The 21843-nt window shown below is 37.8% G+C and overlaps 4 protein-coding genes across 4 annotated transcripts in view; 1 reads left to right on the top strand and 3 right to left on the bottom strand.

Annotated features, from left to right (window-relative positions):
• LOC113667423 (uncharacterized) overlaps positions 1-14652 on the bottom strand; it is a 30549-nt gene extending 15897 nt beyond the window's left edge. The window contains exon 1 of the mRNA XM_089190680.1: positions 14553-14652. The gene's annotated coding sequence lies outside the window, so the exon portion shown is untranslated. The remainder of the gene's footprint in view (positions 1-14552) is intronic.
• LOC149036239 (uncharacterized) lies at positions 106-3323 on the bottom strand. The gene is made up of 4 exons (XM_089190693.1): positions 3194-3323; positions 2464-2524; positions 2127-2248; positions 106-539 (listed from the first exon to the last, which is right to left on the bottom strand). The coding sequence occupies exons 2-4, from the start codon at positions 2512-2514 to the stop codon at positions 257-259; spliced, it is 456 nt and encodes a 151-aa protein (XP_089046819.1). The 5' UTR covers positions 2515-2524; positions 3194-3323; the 3' UTR covers positions 106-256.
• Positions 6149-14623, bottom strand: LOC149036238 (uncharacterized). Its single transcript, XM_089190677.1, has 5 exons — positions 14553-14623; positions 12510-12570; positions 10778-10899; positions 9042-9970; positions 6149-8492 (listed from the first exon to the last, which is right to left on the bottom strand). The coding sequence occupies exons 2-5, from the start codon at positions 12558-12560 to the stop codon at positions 7927-7929; spliced, it is 1668 nt and encodes a 555-aa protein (XP_089046803.1). The 5' UTR covers positions 12561-12570; positions 14553-14623; the 3' UTR covers positions 6149-7926.
• A 3385-nt stretch (positions 14653-18037) lies between the features above and the next one.
• LOC113667422 (zinc finger matrin-type protein 5) lies at positions 18038-21427 on the top strand. The gene is made up of 4 exons (XM_027183242.2): positions 18038-18367; positions 18455-18517; positions 19691-19765; positions 20611-21427. Exons 1-4 carry the CDS (start codon positions 18241-18243, stop codon positions 20853-20855), a joined length of 510 nt encoding a protein of 169 aa, XP_027039043.2. The 5' UTR covers positions 18038-18240; the 3' UTR covers positions 20856-21427.
• The last annotated feature ends 416 nt before the right edge of the window (positions 21428-21843 follow it).

Below are 21843 nucleotides of genomic sequence, written 5' to 3'. Positions count from 1 at the left end.
GCGCCGCTTGTTGAAACTAAAACGAAAAAAAAATTATTTTAAGATTATCATTGGCTTCTTTTTCACCCCACCACTATTCTTAGCAACAAAGGTCGCCATTTCGTCTGTTTATTGCTCGCCAAAAACTATCAAATGCACTCAAAAGCCTAAAATCTAAAAAAAGTTTACAGGAATCGACCAATCGAGCGAGCGAGCGAGCGAGCGAATGCCATTCCCCACATCGTATCTATAACTCGCTCTTGCGCATGCGCGCAATTCACGAGTTAAAAAGGTATCTAGCAGCTGTGATGTAAAGGAGGTTGATGGGGTTCGTGTAGCTAGTAAATTTTGCCATGGTGTTGCGTGGTTGTTGTTGTTTCTGAAGAATTGCTCTGCTAACTGTGCAGCTGCTGCCCAGCCTCCTTTTTCCGATTTGACCTTCAAAACTTGGTAGCTTCTTCCATTGATCTTTATTGGGATCCTTCTGGAAACCGTAAGCATCAGCAATTTGATTTTTCAACGGCTGAACATCAACATCGATTGGTGGACCAACTGCGCGCCTGAGAGTATTGAGGAGAGGATAAATCTGATTAGCCCGGAATTGTTCAGCAACTGTTCATTTACGAAGGCTAGAGAGACAAAATCGCAAGTCAAGAGTTTATTTTTCAAGAAATTTCCGGTTATTGATAGAACAAAGTTCTTGTCTAGTAGATTTACTAATTTTCTTGAATGCATTTACTTGCTGTCATCTCGTTTAATAACTGTCCCAGTCATAATGATGATGAAGATGTTTACCGTTTGATTGGTGCAATATCTGAATCTCATCTTTTGTAGTAATCATGATAACAATAGTTATAATAATGATAAAAATAATAGTTATAATAATGATAAAAATAATAGTTATAATAATGATAAAAATAATAGTTATAATAATGATAAAAATAATAGTTATAAGAATGATAAAAATAAATCTGATCCGGCTTAGGGATGTGGAGACTATTCATGGTCAACATTTAGAAATGATTGATCTGAGTGGTCGATTACTTGGGAGACTTTGGCATGGTTATCACTTAGAATTGTTCGATCGAGTCTTTTTTTTTTGTCTCTTTTGTTTCTTTTTTCTTTTAATCGCTTTCATCATGACGATGTGGAACACACAATAGAGCGAGGCTCCAAATTAAGTGTGCCCTTAAGAGAGGCACTGTGAGAGCAGAGAGTCTTCTCTAAGAACACAACGCATAGTCTTGGCCAGGTCTCGAACCCGGGCCTCTCGACGCAGAGTCCAGTGCACTGACCATAAGGCCTCTGCGCCTCCACTGGGTCTCTCACTGCGCCTCCCGCTGTGACTCCCTCGAGTCTGTGAATTCAAGCTATTCTTCCATTAATACGCAAAATATACCACAGTGTTGTACTGAAGGATACCGGAAAAATACAGACAGAAAGCCAAGCAAAATGACTGTACTGAATGATCCAAACCTAAGTTTTATTCCATTTTTTGGGCTTTACTTTTAGAGAAACGAAATTTTAAGTGTTTGTTTTTGTACGGACCTCGCTCCCCTCGGTGGGTACTGTCACGACCTCAGACCAAGAGAAAATAAGCCACCAATTCATATTCTCTTGCACGGATCAATATTCCCCGGTACAGCTTTCGCACTCGGTTGGTAAGAATTTATTCCTACAGTATTGAAAATGGGGTTTCTAGCGCATTTTGAGAACAACCTTGATTTTAAAGGTAACTCATATTTCATGATACATTTGAAAACGGGGTTGATTTCAAAGTACAGATTTAAAGTACAGATTTAGACATTGTGAAAAGGGTGTGAAATTATTCACTTGTGAAAAATTTAAATGGTCTTTTGAAATCGAGGTTGATTTCAAAATGTGCAAGAACAGGAGCCCATTCTCCTGGCAAGAACTCTTTGCTTGAAATCAATGGTTGACTTCAAGTCAACTCTGAAATCAAGGTTGATGTACTTCATGAGTTGCCTTTAAAATCAGGGTTGTCTCCAAAATGAGCCAGAACTGTGTTTTGAAATCAACGTTGATTTCAAGTTAACCTTGAAGTCAAAGCTAAATTTATGAGTTACCTTTTAAATCAAGGTTCATCTCAAAATGCACCAGAAACTCCATTTTCTGTCTACTCCTACCTTTCACTATCTTCTCCTCCTTGAAGGAGCTCAATCTTGTCGTTTTCCGGCAGATCACTTTTCTGGCTCTCGTCAATATCCATTTTGAACATGGAAACAGGGAAAAGTTCCCTGTCACACACCTGTGATACAAGACCCATTGTAAGAGAGAACTGCATATGGTAAAGGTCACTGATAGGTATTTCACTTAAATCGTTTAAATGGCTTACGGACATAAATTCTGAAATATCAGATGCGGGTGACAGTAAGGCAAATAAGAAATGTTGAGACTAGACATGTAATGTTAGTCAAAGTCATGAAATTAAGGTCAGGTGAAACTCTCTTACGCGTCACTTACCACACGGTCCTGAACGAAGACGAAAATCATGGCACTCAAAATCAATAACATTTTGAAGAACCTACAAATATCAGCGGTTAGTAAGAATTTCATATTGTCATTTATCACTAATCTTATTAGATGAGTTTGGTCGAGATTCGGCTAAAAATTCATCCCTGTCTTCGACTGCTTATTCACAGGCAGAGAATCATAGTTTTACCAAGCTGAACCATAACCATGATATTCATACTTTTAAAAGTCTCTTAATTTGGGGTAACACCTATCCCACCACAGAAGAGTTTATTCTCGAAATTGGCCAAAGAGGGCCCCGTGGTAGTTCTCACATCAGTCTTGTTTTCAGACATTCTGACTCAAACTAAGCCTTCTCTTCAAACAGATTGAACCGTATTTAAGCAAGCGGAAACGATTCGCTAAATTGAACCATGATCATTGAATAGTAATGTATCGCTTTGTATGTTGTATTTTGTCAATTCATATCAGTTCGTTGCCACTTATAGCGACAATGAGAGAACTTATTCGATGAACATGGCGTGTGATCCGCGCTCAAACGAACACTTTTTCAAACATTTCCTCCTTGTATCTGATAAACAACTATTCGCCAGTGCCTTGGTACAATTAAGGATTTATTTCACCGGTATCTTTCAAAGTTCTATGATTTTTTTAAGAGCCCATGCGTTGGCATATACAGACAAACTTAACTGAATCAGTCACTCAGGACTCCCTGTCCTACCTTTCAATTAGGAGCAGTTGATGAAGACCAAGATCCGATGAGGAGCTCTCTGATCGAAGCTAAATGAAACTTTTAAATACGCCAAAAATAAGCTGAATATTTATAGTCCATTACAGACATGCCACAAGCTTAGCATTATTTTAGACATAATTCAAATCTTGTCAGAGGTGACCTACCTGTAACTATCAGAAACTGGACAGCAACTTAAGGTCATACGTGACTGATCACAGTGTCCCTTTATTCAAAACACAAAAGAGGCTACTATTGAAAAATTTATGATAAGATCCTTGGAATTAGGTAAGAGCTCATGTTTAAGCTTATGTTTAAGCCACAAGCTTAACAATGTTTAAGACATAATTCAAATCTTGTCAGAGGTGACCTACCTGTAACTACCAGAAACTGGACAGCAACTTGAGGTCATACGTGACTGACTACAGTGTCCCTTTATTCAAAACACAAAAGAGGCTACTATTGAAAAATTTATGATTAGATCCTTAGAATTAGGTAAGAGCTTATGTTTACGCAGTTTGAAATGTTCCTTGTTCCCTTTCTCCCCGTAGTATTAAGCTTTTTATAAGAGAAAAAAACTCCCATCGTGGCAAAGATACCAGTTCACTGCTCCGTCAAAACTAGACGAAGGCTGTCTAGTTTGCTCATGATCATCAAAGCTATAAAGGCCATAACGAAAAACAACGACTTCATTAGTTTATGCAATGAAAAGTATTGTTTCCTTGAAGTCCTGATCAGAGTCGAAAAACCAAAACTATATAAATGAACTTTCGGCCTCTGTAAAGCTTTACGAAAGTTGAGCTTTTGAGCATCTGAGGAAGGGTTAACGCTCGCAACGTCGGTTTTAGAAACTCATTATAGTGGCCGAATTTCATTATCAACTCAGTTGATAAAGCCAAATTATCTTATGTTACCCTTTACCGACGCAGCATCACAGTTTTTCTAGAACTTGTAGAAACCTATCCCCTTTACTCGAAATTTAAAAAATTAACCATGACACTATTTCCCACTTATAATGTGTCATTTTGAAAGAATAAAAAACATTGGACTGTTATGTGTCTTGCCTTGTGGCTAATACGGTTACACACTCTATTCTGGTACTTAAAAAAAAAAAAAACACTTGGCTCAGTTCCCTCCTTGTAAACTAATATGTACTTATCGAATGGGGGGGGAGGGCTGGCCCGTCTTAACTCAGTCAATGAGTATTTTGTCATATGACCACTAACTAAGGTTTTGAAAATTAGAAACGTTTGTTGTAACTAAAATAGGACGGAGTAGACTGGCGTGCGCAGGAAAAACCAAAAACTGGGATACTACAATAAAGACTTTTCTTTAATCTTTCCAGGTCAGAACATGAATTCACGATTCATCGAAAAACATAACTTGTTTTCCTCATTTTTGTTCCATGCTGTCACTCATTTTTTTGCATCAATGGTGTGGCAGGACGGCTTTTTCCAGATCGGCTAAATTCTACCCGTCCGGCCTTCTACGGTATTGTCCGTGCGGCACCGGATGGATAATATGATAACTCAAGTTAAGTAGGAAAAAAATTTTAGAATCGTTAGCCGTAAAATGACCAAACTTTTAATCTCAACCTGCTTGGTAAACAATCACCTCATTGATACCCCTTGGTGCCCTGTCACACTGTAAGTTAGCTGGTTCCCTGAGCACAAAGAAAGAGTTGTCTCAATGAACTGATTTGTAAACCATTATTAATACTTAATGGAAATTCTTAAGCTCGACGTTAGCTTACAACGTTTTCTTCGATTTAACATTAACTTAGGTTTTTTGCCACAAAATCGGTCGCTTTTATGATGAGACTTGACAAAATAAAATCTCAAGGGTTCTTCTATCTCACTGCAGTTGCATTTACGTATACACCCAAAACCAAATACCTCGAAAAAAAGTTTATGTTACGGTGGTGCTGCGCTAAACTATTGAACTCATCTCCAGAAGACCTTCATTTAAGCGCGGAATCTCTATCATCATTTAAAATCAAAATAAACGCTCACACCCTCTCATAGCTAAATCTTAGAGTATAGATCTTGTAGAGTTTTTTTATTACGCGATTGCATCCTTTAATATTTCAATTTACTTATGAAAATGTTGTTGATTAGACTTTAAATTGGGTATCTGTAACAACGCGCCTTCGTGGAAATCGGCTTAGTTGACTGGGCAAGCTGATATTAAATGAAATCTTTACTTCCTTATCCTTAGAATACCGCTGGCCACAACTGAGCGTCACTAATCGTAAAAAGATAAACAGGAATTGACTATTCAGCCAGCGTATCTACAATATAAGAGATTGTGGGTGATATTACTACAAGTTACTACAAGTTATATGCATGGTTTCATTGTATTGAAAGGGTCCTACGGCGACCCCGGTTGCACAACTGTGGACGAAACAAAAACGGCTCATTTGATGGAATCTAAAAGTGCGAGCGTTCGTGACTCGAAAAAGGAAATAGTAACACTTTATACGAACTCTGCTGGGCCTGCATTTATTTATTTTTTGTTTTTTGTTTTGTTTTACTTGCTTCTATAACTCCAAAAAATTGAATTAAGTCAGACTAATCGACTGTGAAAATTAATGAATTTAAACCAGGGCCACTTCCTGCAGTTTCCCAGTTTTTAGTTGAAAGAAATTTGGAAAAGGAGAACGCCTGATAATGTTCTTGAAGAACATTTTCAAGGAAATCAACAACTGAATTATTCGTAGTTTTTAGTTTTTCCCGTAGCCATTGCTCACAACCAAATCTGATTGATATTTACCATTATAGCTAAGAAATATCTCTGCACCATTCGATTTTTGTAAAATTCCAAGTTATGTTCCAATCTCCTTTTGGCCAATGTCACTCGTAGGATCTGGGCTCGAGGTTAAGAAATACCTTGTAGCTGAAACTGGTGTGAATATGGCCAGAAAGATAAAAAAGATTCACCACTGGGTTGGTTCCAACAGTCTTTTATTTCAACACGATGCACAAGGCTGTCATCAATAGCTTGTCTTAGAGATATTTGCACGAGGAATAATCCATATGAGAAAGTAATCCTGGTTTTGTTGTTATAGTGTTTAGTACAACTGTTGGCTTTTTTAAGCTTTTTAATTTTTTTTTTGGTTAAATGCGATTAAAATAAGTTGATGATAACAATATACACTCCGAATTTTAGTCGATTATATTTGGTAGGCAAAGTTTAAATTTGTGTAAGGGCGAAAAACGGAAATCGTCAATCAATTTATCATTACTACTTTATCGTTGATTCCAAAGTACAATCATGGATTCTTTTATCAATCTTTGACCAAATTTTTAATCGAGAGTTTTCTCTCTTGGTTTTGGAGCTCGAATATCTCAGATATTTTTCATGCAACGACTATCTTAAATCAAAGATAACTGAATATGAGCGTTCTCTTTTTTTAACCTTACAAGTGATTTACATATAACTTCTCCCAATAATATCCATACATAATCCAGCAGACAGGTAATGAGAATACTCAAACTTATCAGATAATTATTATCTTGATCTAGCACCAAATTTTAGTGACTAATTAACCAGGAAATGTGAAGCAGCTGGTGAGGTAGATAGTAATCAGATCTCGGGAGTTAAAGGCCTCCATGCCACGAGGGCGTATATTGGCTCCTCTCAATCGTTATACAAAACCACCTCGCACAGTTTGAACAAATTGTCGTGAAATTATCAAAGATGATCTGTTCAGTAACATTTGTCTGCATCAGTGCGGAAAAAAATTTTTTGTGAGGAAAAAAACAAACAGATCTTGGCCTTTTGAAACTATAGAATTTAGTGCGTGCGGAGAAATTGGATCGTGTGACGTTTTCTAGATGATCTGCATGATCCCTGATCAGAACTCCTGCGGTCCTAGGAGCTGTTGTTTGATCACAATAATGGCAGATCAATGTCAGTCTCTAAGCAGCTGCGCACTCACCCCTCCTCTGACCCAACAACAATTAACTTCTAGCAAGTTGGTGTAAATTTTGGATTAGGGGAGGGGTAGGAGCGCAGTTACTTAGATACTGAAATTGATCCATAATGGTAACCGTGTGACGTCAAACGATCCAAAACGGCGCCTAGTAGGAAATTCAAACATCAATATTGCGAGTTATCTCCAGTTTTTGTAGATGTTGGTTCTTATCAGTTCATATTTTTGCTATTGAGTCGTCATGTTGCAAGACATTTTATCTGTTTTGCGTCAATTTTTCCCACCAGTGAAGGACTCGTTTACCTTAACTTAAGATAACACAGGTAGTAATTATATATACTTTAAATATATTAAGTAAGTTCATAGCAAAATATAACACTGCAGCTATAGTGAGAGTCTCAGTGGAGTGATGATTTTTACAGCTAACTTTTAAAATTTTGACCATTCCATTGTTGTCGGTTAACTTTTTTTGAGGACCTACAGTAAAATTTGTTACTTTTGACGACTAACGGTTAAAAATTGTTAATTTTTATGCCTAACGGCCAAGTTTCTCTTGAGACCTTCTATACTGCTCCGATGATTTATGATAGCCACCCAACTTACATGTGATTAGAAATTATCCCTACAGGTTAAAATTAAAATCAACTGTGAGAATTAAGACGTATCTTCAACACGATTTTGGTCTCCTGATGATTTCCTTAAGTCTTCCCACCTGTTGCTTGACAATGGATTGGCTTTGTTGGGAGAATTTATCACTTGTTTCTTGGGGTCGTCACAAAAAGATTGAGGCTTACATCCCTTCTCCGTCCTTGTTTGTCACAAGACCTGCCAACTTTATATTATAGGCGTTGACTTTGTTGTTGATGTTTGTCATACAATTCACGGATAAACGGGTGTTGGCAACGACTCCCTGTGTCTGTGTGTTTATCATGGCATTGCATTCGAACTTTTTCAAAAACAGGTAATAGCTTTTCGCGTCTGCATTTGCACCTCTGCGCCGCCATTGCTGCGTGGCTGACTCGGGGTCATCAGTTGTACCAAAGGCTAGCAATCCCTGACTGCTTCTAGATGGCAGACGGACACGGACTAGTCGCATCGCGTTGAACATCCTCCACAGGTATTTACTCATCTTGTTTAAGCACGCCGCTATGAAGACATTTGGGCCACAGTGTGCGTACTCCTTATTTGCATCTCCCCAGTTTTCGATCATGGACACCCACAGGTCATAAGTTAATAGCGGTGTGTTAAACTCGCCCCTCTCGATCGCCTTCATCTGCATACCCTGTACCACATGTCGTATGGCGCCGCGGGTGTGATATGCCTCTGCAGCGTAGAGTAGGGCCTTCACGACGTTGTCTGTTGAGGCAGGAATTGTACAAGTCAATCGTTGCTTAAACTTAGTTTTAACTCAGTATCACATGTTATGTTAGTTTAAGATGCAACATAGTTATTTCTTGAATGTAAGCGCCCGAGGTATTTGTTTTCAAATGTTCCTGTTCTATCAAACCACTGAGCTAGATGTTAGTCATCCAGTGAAAACTGAAAAAAAGCTCTTTTTGGAATATTTCTAGTTTAACTTTTTCATCATAACTTGTTTTGACAACCAAATCAATCGACCACTTATCTGTCGTAGATTTTAAGTGGCCAATGATAACTCATGGGGTAAATATTAACAATAAACAAGGAAACTGCTCTAGGCGCGGGAAGACGCGAGTACCTAAAACGGGCTTGACTTGAGCTCTACATTCGACTCATTGGTCTAGAGAGTGGAGTGGGTTTCTAGACCAATCAAAGATGATAACGAAGCAAAACCAAATGCAAGCTGAACTACCTTAAACATTCAATAGGGAATAATTTCAAGTCTTTTTAGAGGCTTTTTAGTATGCACTACGTATCACTAATCACCTATCCCGTTTGGTGCATATCCTCCGCTTTGTGATACGGCTGCCACAAACGCTTGGTACCTATTATTGTGGGCGAGTCTGAAGGCTTGGTCGGATCTTGCCCCTTGTCTGAAATTTTCAGCGGTGTTCATGTTGTCGAACGCTGTCAGCCACTCGTTCAGAACCTGCAAAGGCGCAGCTTTCATGTTATTTTGAGCTGACGTCGTCAACGCTTGAAAAAAATTGTTGTTGTACTTGAACATCTTATAATAAGCACTGGCCAATTCTTGCATTTTGTACTTCACTTTTGTTTCAAGTTTCGCAACTTTGGCAGCAAACGTTTCGGGTAGCTTGAGAAACATCGCGGGCATGGCGAATTCCAGAGTGAAGGCGTAAACATTTGTGTCAAATACAAGCTCTGAGGGTTTGCCAAATCCATTCGGGGCCGCGGCTTGAAAATACTGATTAAAGCTCTGTGTGAGGGTTCCAGAATTTACTCCGATGAGTCCGACGTCGTAGTCTGACTTGTAGGTGGCGCTGCCATAAGGTAAAGGAAAACACACTCCAGCTGTCGTAGGGATCTCGAAGCTTTGAATAATGCCGCTGTATTTGTCTCTCTTTTCCTTGCAAGCAATTAACTGTCTATTACTTTGAACCCAAAGAACATGGGTTACAAAAAGGTATCTAGCAGCTGTGATGTAAAGGAGGTCGAGTTCGGATTTTGTATCCAATAAATTTTTCCACGGCGTATTGTGGCCGTTGTTGGCTCTGAAGAAGTCCTCAGCTAACTTTGCAGCGTTTGCCCAGCCTGGTTTGCCGATTTTACCTTCAAAACTTGGTAGTGTTTTCCACCGGTAATCATTTGGATCTTTTTCGAAACCATAGGCATTAGCAATGCCGTCTCTCAAATTCTCAGGAGTAATTTCATCAACTGCTGGAGCAACAGCGCGCCTGAAAGAATTGAGAAGGGGATAAATGATAATATTTATAATGAAAAAAAGTATTAACGATGAAAGAAACATTTGTAATCGTTGGAATTACTGAATGAGCCATTAGTGATTCTTTAGGTCGCAGCGTCGATTGTTATTATGGACGTAAATAAATCGTAAGAGAAGTGGAGACTGAGGGTAGCTAACAATTTTCAAAATTCGATTGACCTTACTGGTAGATTGCTTCAGAAACTCCTTTTATCAATCAGAATTTCCCAGAGAGATAAGTCAATTTTCACCTTTTATCTATCATTATCATGTAGTTTGCACAAAAAGTATAGGGAAACTCTCGAGAAACTGGCTACTCACTTTGAAGACCGCCTGATCTATCCGGCCAATTGCGACTAATTATAAACGCTCCAAGAGTGTCACTGCCTGTTGTCGCTGGTTTGTTTGTGTTTGCATACAGTCACTGAAATAACCTATATGGCACCCCGTAAATATCGGCGATATTTATAGGGTGCTTTTCGACTGGATCGTAAAACTAAAACCAAAGCAATCACTACAGCCAATTATAGCAAAGAAAATATCACCAGAAGGTGAAAGATTAAATTAAATTAAAGACTGTGCTAAAAGTCACACATTGATTACGGACTCAATCGAAACTATGAAGAGTGCAAAGAGGTTTGCTTGTTCCACCGAACAACGCAAAGGGCATTTTGGGAAATTTGAGTAGGAGTATGCGCATGGCTGAGTGAAAGATAAGCCTTCCCCCAAGTTTCAGAATGCTCCGCCGCCTTTCTTACATAATGTTTGCAGCAATTCCTACCTTTCACCATCTGATTTTCCTCGGGGAGGCTTAGTTTTGCCGTTTTCCGGCAGATCAATCGGCTGGTTCTCGTCAATATCCATTCTGAACATGGAAACCGGGTAAAGTTCCCTGTCACACACCTGAGATGCAGTGCACATTTTTTGGTAATATCATTCAAGTGGTAAAGATTACTCACACCCATTCTATTGCGCTCATTTAAACGGTTAATGAAACAGATAGGGTGAAGTCAACTGGATATATAGGAGTGACAGATGGAAGAATAACGGTTGTGGAGAGTGGAAGAACCTTCTACGCTTGTCCTTTGGGTAATATTCTCTGTATGTTTCTCTGAACAGTTAATCTCGGTAAAATCACAGCTAATAGAATAGGTAAAAAATAGTGAATATTTCCAATTAATTAATTTTTAACTCCGAATTTTGCATTTCTAGTGTTTTAATTCCGAGCCATCTTAGATGGAAATGTATCGCACCTATTGTCACGGAGCTGAAAAAGCTCGAAATATCCAAACTTTCAGGATTTGACGAAATTTTTTAAAACAATCATTCCATTCGCATTTGTTGGATAAGAGATTGCTATTTACCATCTCACATCCAACACGCGCTCATGGAATAATTGTTAACCAACTAACCTTTCAAAGGTTAGTTTCATTGTAGGGAGAAGCTCGCGGTACAAATATGTGAATCTAGTTACACAATGAACCCTCCTAAAAACAGGTTAGCCCGAGGAAATTTTACTTTTCTTTAGAGTAGCATTACGTCGTTAAGCAAACAAGAGAAGATGATTGAAATAACTGTCAGCTACTCGAAGGATGTTTTCTATACATAACGCCAGATTCTCGTTAACCCTTTCCAGCCTAAGATCAGTATCCATTTTCTCCACAGCCGTCTCTATACATTTCCTTCGGTACTGACAAGGAGAATTTGTTTACCCATCAAAGCTTCTTAGGTTGCGACCATTTCCTCTACTCTCATGATCCAGGAGCCCATTACCCGGAGCTTCCATCTTCCCCACTTACCCTCTGAGTCAACCCCGTCCCGTATCTTTTTATTTTTAGAAGTAGTTCCTACGGGGTTTTTCGCGGGTGTTTACATAATAGCCAATCATAAGAGAGCTGTGGTCCTCTATTATTTACGTCACATGCAGGCCGCACAAAAGTATTTCAATTATGCGAATGTCAGCGTGTTTTCACGGGAAATTAAAGAACCCCCCCACATATCTCAGTTCTAAAAATAAAAAGATACGGGACAGGGTTGACTCAAGGGTACAATTCGTATGGAGAATCCGGGTAATGGGCTCCTGCATGATCTTAATGATTAATTAGAGCTGGTCACTCTTAGGGTTTAAAGGGCTCGTGACGGAAAAATAAATTTTATACCTGGTCTGCTGGTAGGGAAATTATCTGAATTCAGATCGTTTTTTGAGAAATCTTTATGCTTTCCACCGATGACTCATTTGCAAATACTAAACAATATATTCTTATCAGATGGCTTTTGTCCAAAATTTGGTTATTTGTTAATGAACTCATCTTTTTCACTTCTCAGGATTTTGTTTCACATCTAAAACCCACCTGCAAGACTCTGCTAACGATACATTCTTTGTCTCATAGTTATCTAATTTGTTAGTGATTTGAAGATATACTTTTTTGATGTTTATATATATATATATATATATATATATATATATATATATGTATGAATGGAAATCGGTGGGTTGTTTATACATCTCTTACCACATGTCCTTGAACCAAAATGAAAACCAAGATCCTCAAAATTGAAATCATTCTGAAGAACCTACAAATATCAATAAGCCGTCAGAATAATGCATTGTCATTTATAACACGTGATACAATATACAGTCGAACAGAAAACAGCGAAGCCGCTAAATGTTTCACTATATTAAACCCAACCTTCCCATCAGGCACTGTGTGCGTGGCCACATTCCCACCCTGTTTCAAGCGTTTTACTTAAGTGATCGTATTGGTCATTCATCCTTTGTGTTTTGTATATCATAAATATCGAAAAATCAAGATTTTTAAAAGAACTGTAAAACTATCCGCAGATTGAGCTTTTTCATGACCTCAATGTCATTTATTCAATCAACGATGTTATCTACAGCGTGCAAGGTGTCTCACAAGGTTGTACAACTAAGAACTGAGCGAAAAAAAAGCCAAAAAAAAAAAACAGTTGCTACAACAAAAGTGTTCATCAAAATAAAAAATTTCGTTGCTAAGTGAGTTTTTTTTGCCACTTGTATTTAAGTGTTTTAGGAAATCATTAATACTTTATGCGAACTCTTGACTTGAATTTCAAAACAACCTGTTGCCTCTCAGATTCGCTTTAAATGCATTGTTTCCCGACCCAAAATCTATCCTTTGTTCGCTAATTCAATGAGATTTCCGAGGAACAACGCGTGTGCTGAATGTTTACGACTAAATGTGGACTTGCTAAAATGGTAACAGTGTTTAAGAAGTAAAAACCTTCTCATTTGTTGTCATTGGTAATATAAATACAGTAACTACCAGAAACTCATTTGTTTCGTTGCGTTAAGTTTTTCGCTGACAAAAGCGTCTATTTGACATGTTAAAAAAAAACTTTCAAATACGAGATCGCCAAGAGTTTATAAAATCTTCAAAACTGGACAAAAAATTAAGGCCTGCTACAAGACAGTGAATCGAGGATGGCCTCATAATTGCCAAGATGATGTCACCGGTGTAAGAAAGGATTGTACTTTTTACAGGTTGTTTTGAAGTGGCTCAGGTTGTATAACTTAGAGTGAAAGACGCAAAGAAACGAATGTAGTGGTTTTTTCCTTAAAATTCTTTTTGGTGAACCTATCTTGACTCGATCAAACCTTTTTTCAAACATTTTGATATTCTAGCCAAGAGTTGACTGATTTCTTTTTAGGTTTCCATTAATATTTAATGCAAATTCTTCAGTTCAAATTCTGAAACCTGTACCTTTTTCTCACTTAAAAAACGGAAAGAAAAAAGCCTTTAGGAAATTATAATATACGCTTTTTTTTCATCTTTTTTTTTTTAATGGTGAATAATTTCCACAAACGTGGAAACAAAGAAAATCACTTAAAAATTCTTACTTCCCCTTGAGTACCCAACAAAATGACTACAGCTAACTTTTTGGCGCGTAATAGTATGTTCCGTAACGAATCAAGAGTAATATTCTTTTCACCGTGGATCACAATTCTGAATTAACGAGGGAACTGTTCTAGAGGAAAAGATCTCCCGAAACAATGATTAATCAGTCATCGCAGAGATATACTTTTTTCTGAATTTCAGGTGTCTATAAGTTACTACAGTCGTAAAACTGTGAGTAATTCTACAGGCGTTCTTTTCATTGCCGCCTTTAATTGAGATAATTTTTATTTATCCTCAACATGTCAGGAAATAAGGTTTTCTGAAGTAACTGGGGTTCAGTGACAAAGCCTATGTTGAAACGCTGTGTTTGGAGAAGCAAAATAAATGACTTAGGAGATAAGTTCAGTTTTCAATCAATCTCAATCATCCACTCAGGAAGCTTTTATTTTCGAAACGATGTTTGCTTTTTTTATAAATAGACTTGAAGATTTCTGGCTTTCATTGTTTTTTTATTTGAACAAGTTGTTTGAAAAGCTAAAAAGCTAAAACCATTAAGAGCTATAATTCAAATTCGACCAAATTCCTGCAGTAAAGGAGTCATATATACCCGTTAAAACATTGTGTCCTTTGCTTTTGTTGTACGGAAACGTAGTGCATGTACTTTGAATGTCTTTTACGTACCTCAAATAAGGAGTAGTTGCCTTTTTACCACCAAGTTTCAGATCCGTGCGCACTGTCCGGAAGCCAGGTGAAACTTCCAAATGAACTAAGAGCGGGCAGATATTTATGGCCTCAGGTGGACCTTGCCACAAGCTTAGTAATGTTTAAGAAATTATTTCAGAATACGTCATTAGTAATATGAACACAGAAAACTGCCATGCATTCTTGGCTGGTCAAATGATCAGATACTCCCTCAAAAAAACGAAAAAAACAAAAACACTCTGATTGGGAACTTTGATAAAATCCTAAAAATAAGATAAAAACTGATTTTGTGTTCTTCAGTCTTCTTCGTCCTTTGAGAGTGATTCTTTATGTGAAAAATTCCCCACCCGACAAATGAAGCTACAAGTTTACTGCATCGTTAATACTTGGCATAACTGCTTTTTGGGTTGCTTAACATCTCAACACTTTATACGGTAAATAGTTAAAAGTCCTGCTGTCGATCGACTCGAAATAATGCTCAGCAGGGAAAAAAAAAAAAAAAAAAAAAAAAAAAAACGAAAAAAAAAGATTGTGTAAATGGACAGGTAAGGCAAAAAATTGATTGTCAACTGATCGTAGATTCCGTTACACAATGAAGGTTAGCTGGTACTCTAAGCACGAACAAAGATTCGTTTAAATAAAGTGCTTTTTTAGTTAAGCCGTTATTAATACAGTAACTTCACTGCCGGTGCTTTTGCACTCTAGTTTAAGTGTTCCCGATGAAATTGACTTAAATACTTGAAATAAAGACTTGAAATAAATACACTATTTGGCTCAATTAATAATTATATAGAATTCGAAAATTGATTTGAGAAGCTTTGGATGAAGAACAGACCATCCTCTTAGGCAAGAACCAAGATGGAATATTTTGTCACTCGATACAGGAATGACCACGGTTAGCCTTAAATCTCTAAGTACTTACTTAAACCTTACGTGCACTTGGTTAGTCATAAATACTTGATCGAAATTCTCAAATCTGAGTTCTCTAAATTGCTTTTGCAATCATTCTTTAGTCTTAAGTTACACAAAGGAAATTACCAAAAACAAAAAAACAAAGCCAAGATTGGAATTTAAGAGACTGGTGTGCCAAACTATGCCAAAATAGGAGTCTCTAATAGCCCAACAAAATATGATAAACTTTGAACCAAGCCAACGAGCTGTTAGGCTTTGAAAGACGGGAAGCTGATCGCATCTGAGATCATGGCGCGGCACGGTCTCCATTCTAATTAGATTTATTCATGTAGAAATTAGTTCCGTTTTGGAACTTCACTGTTTATTTAATCTCTCCAGACAGAATGCAATAAAAGTCTAGGATTAGCTCCAAATTTTACACGCACAAATCTTACTGACCCAATCATTCAGTCAAATGTTGTCACTGTCCATCAGAGTTGTCTTTTGGAATACCCTTTATTTAAGCTGAATGGCAACAGTGTCAAAAGTTTATTAAGTAAATACCTATCTTATAGAATATAAAGCGAAAAAAATATAGACAACCAGCTGAGTTATTTAAACAGCTTTTACAAGGATTTAAACACGGAATTTTGAGTCCGGTGAATGAACCAAATGTACATCTCGTCCCCTGGCGAAACAGGGTAAACGTTTTGTCTCGAGATGGTCCTCTCAGTTTATTTTTGACACAGCTGATTTTTCACAAAACATTTTTTTTTCTTTGTTAAAGGAAGAGTTGATGTCAAGGCAATACCTTTCTTCGCAAGCCACCATTTTTCAATTTATGGTTAAGTCTCGCTTTGATATTAGTTAATTTCTCCTTCCACGGTATGTCTTCTAATCTACCCAAACTTCTTTTGTTAATCGCAGTTACTTGAATGAAAAAACTCAGAACGTTTAGAAGTCAGTTTTTCTACCATACAAAACTCTGGCAAATTGCAACGCCATGAACGCTAAAAAGTTGCTCAAACTGATTGCACCTCCAAAAAAAAAGTCATTTTTCCTTATCACCGAGAGACAAAGTCAAGCCAATAAGATTTCCTTTCATTCGCTAAAAGTCAATGAAATGAAATAATGGGACAGAATTTTTTTCTTTGCAAATTTGCTGTTGTTACCATTTTCACGCTCTTTTAGTGAACAAACAGAACAGCACGCTTACCCGTGAAGAAGGATGGGGAGGCTATGGATTCTGCATGTGTTTAAAATTTTCTTGGTAGAAAAGCCCTCGAGCTATAATTGCAAACAATTAAGATGGGCGATAATTTGCGTGAGTGAGCTATCTGTGGCAGTGTTAGCTGTTATTCTATCCGGTAAAATTCTGACGCTTTCGTTGAATCCGCCACCTTTCAATTCAATAACTAGCTTAAGTTGGCTGGTTCTCCAGAACCAATATAAACCAGCCACAAGTGACATGAATTGTTTGAGATTGTCAGTTTGATTATTGTCAAATGCTGACTTCACTGAACAGTGTTCTACTTAATTAAGTTTAACATCGAGTTGCTTGATAAGATCCGATAAAGATGCAAGTTATTGACTTTTGGGCGGAAGCTGCGGCGTGTGGCCAAGCCTCAGAGTGACTCGACCAGCCTCCGTTAGCTCGTGCTATTTACTGTACTTTCTCACTGTGCGCTAAAGACCGGATGTTGTTCATAATATGACGCCACCAGAAAACGGACACCGTTCAAAATGTATACGCCACTCAAGCTGTAATCCAACAACAGACACAGTTTAAAAAGGTGCGATCTAAAATCGAATGTCAGAAAAGGCGTGTATCAGTCAAATACGTCGAAACGTCCAAGCGTCACATGACTGGTAAAAACGGGCGCCACCTAAAGCTAGTAGCACATTGTCTAAAATCACTTTTCATGAATCGGAGGTTCATCCGAGGTTGGACACCAGCCAAGTTTTGAGGTTGTCCTAAGTCAGATTAATGACTGTTCCAATCTCTGTATAACTACATAACTGAATCGCCAAAGTTTTGTTATACGGTAAAGCCTTTCTCTCGGCGAACATAAAATATAGCGTTGGTTTCCTTTCTTTTTTTAATCGGTTCCTTTCGAAATCAGCGCGATGGCTATAGCTAGTCTCTCCACAGGCAGCCCAAGCTCCAGCAAAGAGATGATCATCTTGCAAAACAAGAGTCATGGCGAAATATACGAGTTTCACGGTATGGGAATATTTACGACTGTTCTTAGGAAGTAAAAATACAGTCAAATTCTCAATAAAAATATCTCACCTTACTTTCACAATGCATTTCTTATTTTAGAATTCCTAATAGAAAGACCTTCTTTCAGGAGTTCTAAACCTAGAAATGGATAACTCGCTAAAATGCCCTCGTTTCAACAAAGCGGTCACAAAACAATTCCAGTCCCCCCCCCCCCCCCCCCCCACCTTGACTGCGTTCTATAAATGGCCTGCTAATCTGCTCCCAGCCCGTTGGGATTTCAAGCAGTTTCTGTTTCCTTGAAAAATTTGTTTCATTTTTCCAGATTGGCCCAAAACATCCCCATTCGAGGAGTTTTATGCTTTTCTAACCCCTCCGCCAGTCCCCCTCGACCCTCGCACTGTCCAAAGTCATTGATGGCCAGGTTGCAATATTTCGAATCAGTGTGGCCGCTAAGCAAAATGGCTGCAGTACGTCAGCTTAAAATTTCCAAAATTTTACTTTATCCGGAAACAGCTTGGATGTGACATTTCAGCGTTATTTTGTTTGCAAAGGATGGGTAAAAGGTATCACTGTGAATATTGTAACCGATCCTTCGCTGATACTCTGCATACGAGAAAAAATCATATCAATGGTGTGCAACACAAGCGAAATCGTAAGCTTCACTACGATTCATTTAAAGGTAGGAAAAAGCGATATGTCACTTGTTTACTTCCAATCCATGTAGACTGTTTTTTGCTCATCATGAATTTTGTCCACTTACATGTAGATCCTGCAGTTCTCTTGGCTGAGGAAACAAGTAAACCACCCTGTCGGAAATTTTTTGCTACTGGTGAGCTAGTTATATGTCTGTGGAATTAAGGTCACAATGAAAGGGAAGGATTTGATCAGTTCTAGCTTCGTTTGAAGCGAGAACCAAACAAGAGGGGTGGACTCGGGTGAATAAGAGGAATAGGATATCTGGACCATTGTTAAGGTTTAACCCTTGAACTCCCTAGATCTGATTGTTAATTCTCCCCTCTAGCTGCTACACATTTCCTTGTAAATTATTGACAAGAATTAGGTGTTACAACTTCTACCTAATAAGTTTGAGTATCCTCATTACCTGTTTGCTGGTTAATGTAAAGATATTATTGGGAGAAATTGCATATTGATCACTGGTGGGAGTTAAAGGGTTAAGATGCATGATGCAGAAGTGTATATAAAACAGCAAAGTTGAATAAAATGTGGTGCAGCTCAAAGATAAGGAGACCAAAATATACCTGTCAGACTCGTATAATATATAGATTTAGCCAAGCCTAAAAGCGGAGCTCATTTTTTTTTTTCCCTGCACATCTCAAGGGCACAACGCTTTGCCCTGGCCAGGACTAGAACCTGGGTTGTCCAACTCGAAGCCAAGTGCACTGACCACTGGACTACTGAACAAAGCCATGGCGTTGGCGTGCCCGTGGTGCAGTTGACCACGCATGCTAAAAGTAGCACCTTGTGCAGTCATACGGTTATACGTAGATCCAAATTTTTTTGGCTTGATGGGTTACTACTACTTTGTATAATTATGGGGCTACGCTCTGTGAGCTCCACTATAATGAGTCTAACATTAGATGCTGATATTTCGAGCATCATCCCTTTGTCATTTGCTCTGATGAAGGGCCAATATTCAAAATGTCAGCTTTAAAATCTTTAGGGTGGCCAATTTACATTATCAACAAAGTTAATATTACTAAATGATCTTAATATACTCTCCTATCAATGCAGCACAACAGTTTCTTTAGAAACTTACCTCCCTTTATAACATGTGTCTGCCTAATTTGAATGTAGGAGGAAGCTGATTTTTTTCTTTATTGTGGAATGGTCATTGTACATTTGCTTTAAGAACTGGTAGTGAATTGGTGAATTGCACAGAATGTCTGTACATGTAACAAGAGTAGTCCATGTTACTAAAAACTTCATATTGATTATTTATTACTGAAGTTTACAACATAATGTAATTAATTTACTTCTGTAGGAACACGTGGATTTGGTGCTAATTGCTGGTATTCTCATACAAGCCCACAGATGTTGTTAGCAACTCAAGAAGCAAGTAAGGATAAAGTTATTCATACATTTTTTACCTAGATAAGGTAGACAGGTTTTAAACAAGCAGGCACAAAAATGTATATTATCATTTGATGTAATTTTCATTCTGTTTAATTTGGGTTCAAATAATAGTCTGTTTGTGTTTAACCCTTTTATGTAAATAAAATCTAATTTCTCCTTGCAATATCTCTTCTGAATCATACATGAAGGTCTCAAGAATGAAGGAAATGATCACCAACTAAAGAAGCTCTTGCTTGATAACCAAATTCTCCTAGTTAGCACCTTAAGAAATGTGTGATGAACAGTATGGAGAATATGCATACTGATATTATAGTGTAAAGGGTTAAAACTTCTTAATCATTCTTTGTTACAAATGTAACAAATGTAACAATGTATCTGGAGGTTTCACCCCATTGCAAGTTTGCCCCTTTCCATCTTTGCAAGTTCATTCCCTGAAGTATGTGAAGTTGCTCCCACCTTTTTCAGTCGGCCCTCAAACGTTTTACTGTGTTTCCAATAGCAGAACAGTTCCTTTTCTGTTGGTATCTTAATGGGAGACTGTTTAAATTCAAATATGGATGGAATTGTGCTTTTTGTGGTTTGTTGCCAAGAATTTGTTCTCATGGTAGTGACATTTAGGGATCATTTGGGATTTAGTTGTTTGGTAGGTTGACATTGCATGTGCTCAACAGGCAAGTCTCTCTGAGGGATGGGCTTCCTTTTTAGGACCTTTGATGATAGACTTTTGACTTTTCCACTTTCGCCTTACATATAGTTACATAAGAATTTGTGTATTTGAGTAGCTTTTTTTTAAAGTTGCATTTAGTGGGCAGAATATTTGTTTATTAGGCTTAGGTGGAAAAACACCAGACAAGTCACAGGCAGGTCAACCTCAGGCAACACTTAAAGAGTGGCTGGAGAAGTACAACAAAAAGAAAAAAAAGGTTGAATGTAAAGATGCATCAGGGAAATCTGCTTCACAGTCAAGTTACACCTTACCACCAGGTCTTCCTCCTCTACGGCAACTGCCTCCTTCATTGTTACCACCACCTCCTGGAGGGTACCCTGAACTCCCAAGAGAAGAGTGGGGTTAATTGTTGCTTGACATATGGGATTTTTCATGCTTGGGTACCTCAATCAAACCCCTGCTGTCATCTTTTGATCACCTCCATCATCATTCAAGAGGTCTATGATATTCAAAGGTTGAGTACATGTACACAGAGGGCTACTTGCATCCATAACCATTGTTATTACCCATCAGTGACGCACTCAGCTGCGCCTCGTGTGCCACTTTTTTGTTCTTTCCACATTTTGATGTCATCTGTGATCTATTACTGAACAGACACACGGCAACTTTGAATCTATTTGTTAAATAGATTAAGATCCTCTTTATATTCGCTGATCAGTTGTGTGAGTTCAGATGATGTTTAGGTACGTATAAGACAATGTTGGGAAAAAGGAAGGAAGAACCTTGAAGAAAACATAAGAGTTCATTTTGTATAGATATGATGATCATGAATCAAGGAAGATAGCCTGCAATAAGGCTGAGGCTGATGTAAATAAGAACTTCTTACAATGTTTTAAGTAAGACAAGTTGGAGCAATCATTAAATTTGTCTCAATGAATCAAATGAAGAGAATTGAATAAAAGAAAAATCCATTTTAAAGTTTCTTTTTTTGCATCTTCTAAACTTGCCATCTTTCCCCTCAACCAACAACAACTTAATGCTGGTAAAATAATTGCCTGTTACCTGAGAAGAGATTGAAATAGAAGCCTACATTTTTTAAATCAATAAATTGCAAGTGTACCAAGTGCTTCATAGAGGCATTCATTCTGTGTGAGGCTTTTTTTGTAGTAACTTAAACGTTTTAACAAATTTCATGTCAAAACATGTCAAAGAGTGGAGAGATTTTTGGTGTGAGCTTCAGTAGACTTAAATATTGTTATTGATTAAGGTTGTAAGTCAGTTTTGAACACAAGGCTGAATGAATCAATGGCGTACTAGCAATAGCCCCCAATTTATCTTTTTTTAGCCTTCTTTTCGACTCTTTGATTAACTTAATTATTCATTTGTTTTTGTCA

The sequence above is a fragment of the Pocillopora damicornis genome, chromosome 12 (genome assembly GCF_964200805.1).
Source record: "Pocillopora damicornis chromosome 12, jaPocDami1.2, whole genome shotgun sequence".
Lineage (NCBI taxonomy): Eukaryota > Metazoa > Cnidaria > Anthozoa > Scleractinia > Pocilloporidae > Pocillopora > Pocillopora damicornis.
Note: the sequence above shows the minus strand (reverse complement) of the source record. Positions and strands in the feature narration are given on the sequence as shown.

Excerpts from the sequence above, each read along its gene's own strand:
- LOC149036238 (XM_089190677.1), bottom strand. The coding sequence starts at position 12,560 with ATGATTTCAATTTTGAGGATCTTGGTTTTCATTTTGGTTCAAGGACAT. Across the intron at positions 10,900-12,509 it reads TTTTGGTTCAAGGACATGTG|GTGTGTGACAGGGAACTTTA; the intron begins GTAAGAGATGTA and ends ACTGCATCTCAG. Across the intron at positions 9,971-10,777 it reads GGAAAATCAGATGGTGAAAG|GCGCGCTGTTGCTCCAGCAG; the intron begins GTAGGAATTGCT and ends CAATTCTTTCAG.
- LOC149036239 (XM_089190693.1), bottom strand. The coding sequence starts at position 2,514 with ATGTTATTGATTTTGAGTGCCATGATTTTCGTCTTCGTTCAGGACCGT. Across the intron at positions 2,249-2,463 it reads TCTTCGTTCAGGACCGTGTG|GTGTGTGACAGGGAACTTTT; the intron begins GTAAGTGACGCG and ends CTTGTATCACAG. Across the intron at positions 540-2,126 it reads GGAGGAGAAGATAGTGAAAG|GCGCGCAGTTGGTCCACCAA; the intron begins GTAGGAGTAGAC and ends CAATACTCTCAG.
- LOC113667422 (XM_027183242.2), top strand. The coding sequence starts at position 18,241 with ATGGGTAAAAGGTATCACTGTGAATATTGTAACCGATCCTTCGCTGAT. Across the intron at positions 18,368-18,454 it reads TCACTACGATTCATTTAAAG|ATCCTGCAGTTCTCTTGGCT; the intron begins GTAGGAAAAAGC and ends ACTTACATGTAG. Across the intron at positions 18,518-19,690 it reads TCGGAAATTTTTTGCTACTG|GAACACGTGGATTTGGTGCT; the intron begins GTGAGCTAGTTA and ends TTACTTCTGTAG.